Source organism: Phalacrocorax carbo, chromosome 28 (genome assembly GCF_963921805.1).
Source record: "Phalacrocorax carbo chromosome 28, bPhaCar2.1, whole genome shotgun sequence".
In the NCBI taxonomy this organism is placed as follows: Eukaryota; Metazoa; Chordata; class Aves; order Suliformes; family Phalacrocoracidae; genus Phalacrocorax; species Phalacrocorax carbo.
Window position 1 is genome coordinate 899,152 of NC_087540.1, and position 11,174 is coordinate 910,325.

Below are 11,174 nucleotides of genomic sequence, written 5' to 3' on the forward strand. Positions count from 1 at the left end.
AGAAGCGTTTGCTTCCGACAGGCAAGCGGTGAAGGTTTCCCTTCAGCTAGCTTGCTGCAGCAAGGCCTCAGCCTACAGCAGTTTGAGCAAGATGACCATGAAGGAGAGAATGTTCCCCATGCCAAAACCAAGAGCTAGACATCTGAACTCTGAGCAGTATTCTCTGGAGGCTGCGCTGAATATTGGGGGAACTTGCATGTGTTTATCGCACTACGGTTTATTAAAAAAAAAGAATTTTCCATAGAGGCAACATGGTTTCTACTGGAAAACAGACAGTTCCCTCTTGGGCAACAGCGTGCACACAGGCTCACCCACAACAATCATCCAGCTCCCAGTTTCCAACGTGGTCACCCTGACAGGTGCAAAGGCACCTCCAGCTGCAAATAAACAGGGTCACTGAAATCCATCCCTGAACCAACCACCTGTGCCTCCATTCCCAAGCCAAAGACCTACCCCGAACCTCCTCCAGGCAACTGGATGGACACAAAATCCACTTACCTCTAACTATAAATCTGCGAACGCACGCGTGAAGACCACTTACTTGTGCCATCATCCGGCTCGAAGCTGCCAGTGTTGTTCCACGTGTTGTTGTTGCTATTCCCGTAGCTCTCATCCGTGCCGGCCGGCTCGGCATAGTCAGCTGGGTTGAAAGTTCTGTAAGAAATATGAGGATGGAAATTTTTGCTCCCTCTCCTTAAGTGTTTTAAAAGCAACTGATTTTATTCAGACCATGACACATCTCAGAGTCTCAAAAGACAGTTCTCTCAGCAGAGGGATGTTTCAGCTACACCAGCCGTTCCAAATTTAAGTTAGCATGATGCAGTTTTGGCTTTATTAACAAAAAAAGGAAAATTGGAACACAAACGCCTGACGCAAACAGTACTATTCATGCACAAAGACTTTTATTTGTACCAGTGAAACTTACCCCATGCCTTGGGCAGAAAATCTTCCCCCTCGCCTTCCAGAGCCACCTGTAAAACACACACACATGCACTGCTGAGCACCTCTCTTGACTCTGAGTCACCGGGAAAAGAAACACTTGAACAACATATGGAGTTCTGATGCCCAGAACACGAAAGTGGTGAGGATCTTCCTGAGTTGATGGGATTTCCAGCAGTGTCTTTAGATGTGTGGGCATGACCTCAGCTGGCTGGCAGTATAATTAGCAATGCATGATTCCGGGCTCAGATGAGGTTTCCAGCTGGCACAAACCATAAGTGCCAGACCCCAGGTTCTGATTTCTGCAGTGTGTGTCCTCAGCAACAACTCCTGAGCAGCACAGACTTTGTGGGAAAATGAGTTTCTGCCGCTGAGTACTTGAAAACCAAGCCAAGCGTTCACACAGCAATGGTGCCCAGAGACATGCGGAAGAATAGGGAGGATCCAGATTCTGTTGCTAACAAGCAGTTGGCCCACCTGCAAATAGCCACTTTAGTTTTCTTCACTTCCCACACCTATACAGTAAAGCCCTATTTTTTTCCAACTCTACACACGAGAGGCAAGAACTAGATACTGTTTCTAGCATGCTTAAGATGGGGAAGCAACACGTAGGCACTAAGCGTAATTATGAGAACAGAAAAATCAAGTGCTTATTGTCAGTTTGGCAATTCCTCCCATAAAAGAGGCTTTCAAACCTCACGGAGGAGATAGTTATGCTGACGTAACTCTTCTCCTCCCACCCCCTCTGACCTCAAACCCCATGTGTACCTCGGCCTCGGCCACGTCCCCGCCTCCCTCTTTCCGTGCCTCTTCCAGAAGATCCACCGCTCTTACCGCCGTCTAGTCCATTCTCCTGGCCCCGAACTGAAAGACAGAACAACGCAAAGACAATTTCAAGACTCACCCTGCTTTAGGGAGGATGCAAGACCAGACCTCAAACACCAAAGCACAGTAGCTGTGTGGGAGACTGTGCCGCCAAACACTCCCACAGCTTCTTTTATTTAAGCTGATGGTACTGAGGGTATCACCCAAGGAATCATCTCAGACAAGGGAGCATCAAACGGAATGCCACACACCCAAGGACGGTTTTCCTCAAAAATGCATCTGCTTAAGAAGCTTTACTGACAGCTTTTATGAAGCACAAAGTGCCTCGGGGCGCATTGTGACCGTTACGGGTGTTATTAAAGGGCAGGTCCATACACTCTCTTCCACGGCTGGCACCTCGCCCCCGCCTCGGTGGCCCGCCGCGTCGTCTGCTGAAATCCCGATCCCTCTCCCGGTTTTCTTTGCTTTCTTCACTGGGTTCTGTCTGTCCACTCTCCTTCTGTCCTGAGACACCCTTCTTCTTCCCGACCATTTCCCAGGAATGCTGAAGGTTTGCAGAGGGGAAAGAAGTTAATCATAGTTTGGTCGATGCAGGATGCAAACACATGCATATTTAAACATGCTACAGACAATATAACACGGGTTTCCAGAAAAACGGTTCCCAGACCGATTTTTTTTAGAAGAGTCTATCAGCCTACACACAGTACAGCTTCTGCCTTCAAGGAAAGCTTTCGTACAGCTGACTGGCATGCAGTCTGAGGTACCAGGAGATGAGATATTCTACTTCTGCAAAGATCTACTAAACCTCTTAAACAGAGCGGGCATGATACTCAAGATCAAAGCGTGGATTAATTTATCACAGAATCATTAAGGTTGGAAAAGACCTCTAGGATCACTAAGCCCAACTGTCAACCCAACACGCCCAGGCCTCCTAAACCATGCCCTGACGTGCCACGGCTACATGGTTTCTGAACCCCCCCAGGGACGGCGACTCCCCCACCTCTCGGGGCAGCCTGTGCCAGGGCCTGACCCCTCTGGCAGGGAAGGCATTTTCCCTCACACCCAACCTAAACCTCCCCTGACGCAGCCTGAGGCCGTTCCCTCTCGTCCTGTCACTGGTGACTTGGGAGCAGAGACCAACCCCCCCCTCACTCCAGCCCCTCTCAGGCAGCTGCAGAGAGCGAGAAGGGCTCCCCTCAGCCCCCCCTTCTCCAGGCTAAACCCCCCCAGCCCCCTCAGCCGCCCCCCAGCACACTTGTGCTCCAGACCCTGCCCCAGCCCCGCTGCCCTTCTCTGGACACGCTCCAGCCCCTCCAGGCCCTTCTTGTCCCGAGGGGCCCAAACCTGAGCCCAGCACTCGAGGTGGGGCCTCCCCAGGGCCGAGCACAGGGGCCCCATCCCTGCCCGGCTCCTGCTGGCCACACCAGTGCTGACACAAGCCCGGGGGCTGGTGGCCTCCTTGGCCACCCGGGCACTGCTGGCTCATGCCCAGCCGGCTGTCAGCCAGCCCCCCCAGGGCCTTCTCCACCGGGCACTTCCCAGCCCCTCTGCCCCAGGCCTGGGGCGCTGCCTGGGGTTGGTGTGACCCAAGGGCAGGACCCGGCCCTGGGCCTTGTTAAACCTCACACAACTGGCCTCGGCCCATCGCTCCAGCCTGCCCAGGTCCCTCTGCAGAGCCTTCCTGCCCTCCAGCAGATCGACACTCCCGCCCAGCTCGGTGTCACCTGCCAACTGACTGAGGGTGCCCTCGATCCCCTCGCCCAGATCATTGATGAAGACATTAAACAAGGCTGGCCCCAACGCTGAGCCCTGGGGAGCCCCGCTGTGACCGGCCGCCCGCTGGGTTTAGCTCCGATCACCGCAGCTCTCTGGGCTTGGCCGGACAGACGGTTTTTTAACCAGTGAAGAGTCCACCCGTCCAAGCTATTATCCTGTTTAGTGGAAAAAAATACCCTGCCATTTCATATAGGTGACTGTTTTGGGGAGCTCTCAGAATAACCCAGGTAAATGTTCCAAAGTGCTCTGCAGTCAACATTTCCAGTTAAGTTATTCCCTCAGATGTAGAGTGATTTAACAAAACCCCTCCCCCAAGCAGCAGCTCACAGGGAGGGGAGAATCACAGAGTTTATCCAACAGGCAAGTTCAAGTCATCCCAAGTTCAACTGTAAGAAGTCAAGCACGCCTCCAGCTTACTGCTGTGGGCCTGCATTGGTTTATTTTACAACAGCCTGCAGCAGTTTCTTACCCTTAAACTGATGCTGCACACTGTTAGAACAATTTAAAATAGTCACAAGTCATTGACAAACACCTGAAAACAGAACTGACAGACAAGTAAACAGCTGGTTTTGGATGCAACATGCAGGGATGGTGACAAAAAAAAAGCCCAAACCCTAAAAACCACCACTGAGGCACAAACTGCCTCCAAACCCCAGGCTTCTGAAGTCTCTCCCCACAGGTATCTGGCTCAGAAGGAAATTTAGGAAAATATTTACTCTGACTCCTGTAATTTTAAGCCACATCTAACCCAATGCAGCTCCTTTACTGTTTGAAATACGGTATGTTGTGAGTAACTAGCTCAGCAGGTGAGTGGTCTTCATCAGCATGGGAGTATCTGAGCAATTAGCAAGCCTGTTTCTTATCAGAAAATCCCCTTTCTGGGATTGCTGCACAAGCTGAATCCAGGCCAGAAGCAGTTCCAAGACCGCCGGCCAATTACAGCGCAGACGCTGCCTGCGCTCCGTGCTGCGGGTACCAGCCCGCAGGCCCCCCATGGCACTGCAGCCTGGAGAAGTGGCAGGCACTCGAGGGCTTCGCCCTGCCAACTCCGCTTCTGCCTCTACAAATCTTCCGCAGTAGCCATGTCCTGTCCTGCCCTGCCTCTCACGCTGCTGGGCATTTCAGCTGCTCGAATAAAGGAGGTACTGCTACATAACACGGTTTGCTGTACACTATCCTGGATGCTATTTTCCTCAGAAACGGGTTTATCTAGGAAATAAATTGCTGCGATAGCAGGAGTTTGTCATTTAACTAGAAGCTGCTGGTTACAAGGGATGTGGAGGAAAATAAAGTCACGGCAGACCTTTGCCTCGACAATGTGTATTTGTATCATCCCCCTTTCTAAAAGGATTTTCCAACAGCTGTTTTGTTCAGCTGTCAGTGGAAAGGGCTCTCTAAAGGCACGGAAGAACCCTTACTCGTGCCGTACTGAACTTGGCCGGTGCCAAAGGTAGCAAAGCACCTGACACTGGGGAGCAGCTACATTATATAGCCCGAGCTGTCCAGCTCATCCATCCATGCTCAGCGCTAATAATGAGCAAAAAAAATGAGCTAACGCATAATATTCTGAAGTGATATTTAGAGCCTCAACTCTACAAAGAGTTGAGTCAGCTTCAGCCAAACCAGGGCACTGGGAGGATACGTTTTATCAGCGGCAGTCTGGAAAGGTCTGATATTCGTAGGCTTTTTACTGGGCTGTAACAGAACTTGAGTCTCTGCTGTCTTTGTCACAAAATGAACGACATCCCACACACCAGGCGGAAGGTTCCTCCTAAGCAAGTGCTCACTTGTTCTCCGAGCTGACTTTGGCTTGCCCGAGACAGGCATCTGGGTGAGTGACAGCAGTCGAGCCTAACTCCCCAGAAAACAAACAGCAAAAAGGCCCTCAAAAATGTGGCACGGGCAGCAGCGCACAAGCCAGTCAGCACACGGCTAAGAAGTGAATGATGTTTAGGGCCAGAGACACACAACTGCATTACCCTATGAGAAATGAACCACAGCTAATGCATACCTGCCTTTCAACACAGGTCACTCAGCCCTTGTGGGAAAAGATAAGTTACTTCACACTCACAGCAGTGTGGAAGCTTGTACAGATGCCACTGTGCTGTTGTCAAAGTGCTTGGATTCAAAAGGAATAGGAAGTAAATGATTTATTGCATTTTCCCCTCTATTCCATTGGGCTTGCTGGCCACACCTGTATTCTGGGCAAACCTACAGGGAGCAGCGTTAAGAAGCCAGGACACAATCGCACTTTACATGCTACTTGTGGAACTAGCCAGTCATTTTGGCTCTCGTTATCTAGACATTACTGTGTGTCTTGTCTCCAAATATGCAGTTACACTGAACTAGGCCTCACCAGATTTACAGGACCCAATCCTACCGTGTCCGGATTGCCCTCCAGCAGCACGTTGATGGCTCTGTTAACATCTCCGTTGCAGTCGTGCAGAGCAATCACACACTCGTCCTGATTCTTGCCTGTGATGTCGATCAGCTGTAGAGAAAACAACTCCACGGTCAGCACGTTCCAAACCAAGAAGGCACCAAAATCTCTGTGGATCTCTTAGGAGGCAAGCAAACTGAATCCCAAACCAGAAATCCTACACAGAAATGCCAGGGTTTGGGAGTCTCCCCAGCCTTCTCAGCTTAATTATGTCCCCTCAACAAGAAGTAACTGAGGGTGGGAAATTTGGAGTTACCATTGTTTCACCACAACCCAACCTACAACTTCCTTTTCTCAGGATAACACCATTCCCTGCATTCTGGAGCTCAACACTGGGGCAGGCACTAGAGGCCCTGAAAAACAGGCCAGTCCAAGGAAATCCAGGGAGCAGCTGGCCACATCCCTCCCACCCCCCAACGCGTTCACAGTACTCTCGGCATCAGTCTCGCCTTCCCGTCAGAGTTCACCCTCGCTTTCCACAACTCACTTGTTTCACCTTCTCCTCAAAGTCAGCATCGTTGTGGTCCGAAATCATCTGTGCAAGTCGAATCTGTTCTGCAGTGGCCTAAAGAAATCACATGGAGAGAGAAAGCACGGTTAGGGCAGCTCATTTCCAACAAACCTTCCTCCAAAGGCCATACAGCTTCCCTGAGATCTCTGGAAAGGAATCAATATGACGAAGAGGAGGCACAAGAGTCAGAAAGAGCAAAGGTTCAGAAAATCAGATGGAAGAGAAGCGAGTGAAGGGAGTCTGGAAGAAAGGGACGTACCGCTGGACGGCCTTGCGGCACCCGGTGAGCAACGATCACCTAAACTACGTCCGTTTTGAGGCAGACCTTACCACCGCCAGAACATCAAGACTCACTGCGGGCGGCTTCTCAGCCACTTGGATTCACTAAAGTGAACGGGGAATGGTCAGATGGAAGTAAAAACAAATCTCAGCCCCCGCTCCCGCTCGGAGGCACCGATGTGGAAATCCCACTGTCAGTGGCCGCCCAATTAACCTGGCTCTGCGAGCAGCGCCCTGCAGCGCACGGGAAGTTCGTTAGGCCAAGCCCAGTCATTAGCACTGGGCCAGGCAGGAACGCCTGGTCACTACCTCCAAGCTAACTGGTTTCCATGGACGCTGCCCTTACCTGCGGCCGCTGCTTGTGCTGTGTCTGGCTCTGTGTCTGTGTCTGCTCCCAGTTCCCCCGGGCTCGGTTAGTGCCCACCGATGTCATCATTTACAGTATATACAAATAACAGTATTTACAAGGTAGAACTCTGTGGTGGGTCAGGGGAAAAAAGAGAACAGACTGTTAGAAACCAAAAACAAAAGGCAGGACCAAGACTGAACGATCGCGTGGGTGAGGCAGCCAGTACATCCATCGCAGGCCCTCTCCCTCCCCACCACTTCCCCAAAAGCCGCAGCGGGCCAGCCTACCATTTCCACATGCCCCCAAGACAAAAAGGCCACTTGTACTTCTCGAGGTTTCTCTACCACTACCAGGGCAGAGCACTCGGAATGAAACATCACCTGCATCCAGGTGGGAACAATCGGGACCCAGGAGCAGAAGTACTTGGGGGAAAGGGTTTAACGACTTGCTGCTAAATTGCAAGGGTGTGAGCGGGCATGGATTTGCCGTGACCGGGGCCGTAAGAGGCTGCGGCCAGCAACTGCAGCAGGGAATGCCTGGAAAAAAGCTCTGAAGAAACTTTGAGAGCAGAACATCTGAGAGCCTCAGACACATCAGCTACTTCCCCTTCTCCTTTCTTGCCTTCAAAGCAGGGCAGGGGAAGCAAAAACATTCCAGTAATAAGTGGTGCTACAGGTTTGTGGGATATTGTTTTAAAAAATACCGCCCTTGTAGAACTGCCCATTTTTGCTTGCTTCAACTACTCCCCACAACTGGAAATACTAAGATTTCCTCTACCAGAGTATTCCAGATTAAAAAAGTACCAAAAAAGTGAACTAGATGTCAACAAGGAATAACAGCCAGGAATGTCATTACGTTACTGCTTGAGGCAAAACATCAGGCCATGGAGCGTCCAAAGCAAACGGAGTTTTATCGCCTCAGACTGGGCTTCTGGCCCAACCCGGATGGTTAGAATGGGATCAGCACCGAGTTGTTTCATCCCGCCTGTCCGTCTCCCAGACACAAGAGATGCCAGGCACATCCCAAGTCATCAGCGGGACTTGCTGCTTCTGACCCCCAAAATCTCAATAATCACAAACTTCCCATTTTGAAATATTAACAAGACTGCGACACCTTCCTCCAAAGCAGCAGGGTCTGCTCCAGGTACTGGTCCTGCAGGCAGATGCTCGGGACAAGGGAAGGAGCCCGCAGACAGAGCGTAAGAGTGGGGAGGAAACCCAAGTGAAAGGAAAATCCAACCTTCAGTATGGGATCTGAAACATTGCTTGTGAACACCAACATGGCAGCACAGAGCAAGACCTGGAGCGCATAGCAGGGAAAGCTCAGAAACAGCATTAGCAAACAGCCCTGGAAGAACTGGGGAGTCTCTTGTCAAAGTCCACGAGCACAGGGCTCGATGCACACGCCAACGCTGCTGCTCCCGTCAGCTTCTAAGCGTGCGTTTGTAGGCAAGTTTTCAAATGCAATTGCTCCCGCAGCTTCCCACAAAACCTCCGAAGTTCACCCTTTGGGGCCACCCGTGCCTCGCGGCAACTTAAAGACGCAGTTTTCCAGCTATACAGTGCCGTTTCTTATCAGGAAACAATCCAAGCTACCTGTCCAGTCACCAGAAGCCCCCGAGGTGCGTGTGACACTGAGCAGATCTAAGGAAGAGCACCAAACCTGGACTTCACCCAAGGCAGAGCAGACAAAGCCTCCTGGGCTACGCAGCCGTCCCTCCCACGCTCCACGCGGGCTCTGTCCGCACGGTATTTATTTTCGCTCTCCACCACTACGTCTCTTCCAGCTCCAAGTGTTTCACGCACAAACAAATTGTCATATTAAACCAATTTGGCAGCAGACCTGCAGGCCCAGAGGGAAGCAATCCTGCGTGTTTGCAGTAACTTAATCTGCAATTTCAATAGGATACAGTTCCAGCAGCCTGCCGCCCCGAACCTTTGTGCAGTGGCTGGGCATTGTTCAATAGCTGCCACGCACCGCTCTGCCCAGCTGCATTTCTGCCACAATTAAATCATGATTATTTCTTCTTTTACATGTAAAACCACAAGAAAAACATCTATTAGAGAAATATCAGCCAGGCCCTGACCCTGCTAAGGGTAAGCAGGTGTCCTCACACAACACCCCAGGTGCTGCACTGAGGGAAGAGGACTTGGCTGCTGCCAATTTCTTGCTCAGTCCTGTAACTTCAGTACGGCTCACGGGCAACATCTGACTGGAAATCTTGGTTATCCTGACACTTGAACAGGCCCTGTGCGGAATAAGAGTTTACCAGTTCAAAGCAGTTTTCATCAGAAGTGTTTTACCCACCGCCCCCCTCTTTTTTTCTCTCTCTTCTTCCAAAAGTGCATATATAAACCCATAAATATTCACCAAGAAGGATATGATAAAAAAGGGCAACTCCAGCCAAAGCAAATCGTGGCTGATCCATACCAGACAAACCGCATTAAACCAGGCGAACGCTTCTGTTTCAAGACAGAAAATGATACATTCGCACAGAATTTAGGGAAAACAAAAAGCTCCGCAGCTACAGGTTACAACATCTTGTCTTGAAAGGAGCTGCAAGTTAACATGACGTGCTTTGCCGTTACCCCTTTTCCTTTTCTGAGCACACCGCTACTCGCCTTCCACGTCTAGAGAGGAGTGAGTCTTGGCTACATGAAACGTGAAGTGCGGAGTCTCCGGAAAAAGAGGTGATACAGAAACGTAACGAACGGTTCATTTTATTAGAAATTTCAGGTAAGTTACAATTTTAGAACAAGGATCTGTCAGTCACATCCGCTATCCCTGGCTGCGTCAGGCCTGCCAGCTGATGCTAGGCGAATGCCGGCACATCCCAGCCTCAGTTTCCCTGATCTGTTAATACAGAAAATTGGTATTTCCATCCCCCTCTGACAAAGCTTAAATAACACGTGCAAAAGGCTCCTAAACTCCGAAGGAAAGGACCACAGAGGGGAAAGGTTTTGGAAAGATTTTCCTAGAATATGGGACAGAATAAGCACCCAAAGGAGCCCAACACGGGGGGCCGCTTTACCGGTGTCGTGGCTTTTCCTCCGGAGCACACTGCAGCTGCAAACCCAGCGCCGCCGGTGCGTGCAGAGCACAAGATATTTTTTTTTGGGGGGTGGGGGAGAGGTGGGGGTACCCCCAGATAGGCCATCAGAGGACCCCGGCTCGGTCGCCGCCGGGGCGCCCCGGACCGGGGCGGAAGCGAGCGCCGCGCAGGGCCTCGCGCTGGGCACGCGCCCGCGGCCGGGGACTGCTCCGGGACCACCGAACCGGCGCCGCCCGAGCGTTCGCGCGGGGCCCGGCCCGCACTGCTGGGCCGCCGCCGGTGACGGCCCCGGGGCGCCGCCGCCGAAAGGGCGCCGGAGGCGGGGCCGCTTGTACGCGCGGAGGCCCGCGAGCGCGGCGGGAGCGGGCGGAGCGGCCCCCATTGTTAGCGGCGGGGCCGGGCGGGCCCCGGGAGCACGGCAAGGCCGGAGCCGCCCCGGCCCCGCGGCCCAGCGAGCCCGGCCCGCGGCACACAATGGGGGCGAGCGAGCGGCCTGGGCGGAGGGAGGTGGGGGGGGGGTCGGCGGGACCCGCGGGGCCGGCCGGGAGCCCCCGCGGCGGCGCGGCGCCAGGCCGGGCCCGCACCCGGGAGGCGGGCGAGCGCGAGCCGCTTCCGCCCTCATGGCCGCGGCCGCCATTCCCCCCCCTTCCCCCCCCCCGCCGCCCGCCTCCAGCCCGCCCTCACCTGCGGCAGCCGCGCGCTACGCCAGCCCCCGGCTGCAGCCCGGCCCACTAGGCCGCGCGGGGCCCGGCGGCGGCGGGGCGCGGCGGCCGCCCCCGGAGCGCGGCGGCGCGGCGGGGCCGGGCGGGCGGCGGGGTCGGGCGGACCGAGGGGCGCGCGGGGGGGGCGGGCGGGGGGGGCCGGGGAGCGGGATTTAAAGGGGCCGCGCGCAGTTACCGGAGCCGCCGCCGCCTCCGCGCAGCCAACTTTACCTGGGTCTCACCACACTGACAACTACCAGCGGCGCCCGCCCCCATCACGTGACGAGGGCGCGGGGGCGGGG

General features: G+C 53.5%; 1 protein-coding gene across 21 annotated transcripts in view; it reads right to left on the reverse strand.

The window, feature by feature from the left end:
* Positions 1 to 11,173, reverse strand: part of UBAP2L (ubiquitin associated protein 2 like) — a 32,244-nt gene extending 21,071 nt beyond the window's left edge. For 9 of the 21 annotated variants that reach the window (XM_064475102.1, XM_064475097.1, XM_064475095.1 and 6 more), the window contains exons 1-8: positions 11,104 to 11,172; positions 7,117 to 7,246; positions 6,468 to 6,545; positions 5,897 to 6,031; positions 2,140 to 2,308; positions 1,708 to 1,803; positions 926 to 971; positions 542 to 654 (exon numbers count right to left, since the gene is read on the reverse strand). In XM_064475102.1, coding sequence (XP_064331172.1) covers positions 542 to 654; positions 926 to 971; positions 1,708 to 1,803; positions 2,140 to 2,308; positions 5,897 to 6,031; positions 6,468 to 6,545; positions 7,117 to 7,206 — 727 coding nt within the window. In that variant the 5' untranslated portion in view covers positions 7,207 to 7,246; positions 11,104 to 11,172. The other 12 variants (XM_064475104.1, XM_064475103.1, XM_064475099.1 and 9 more) reach the window with 5 other exon arrangements.
* Between the last annotated feature and the right edge of the window lies 1 nt (position 11,174).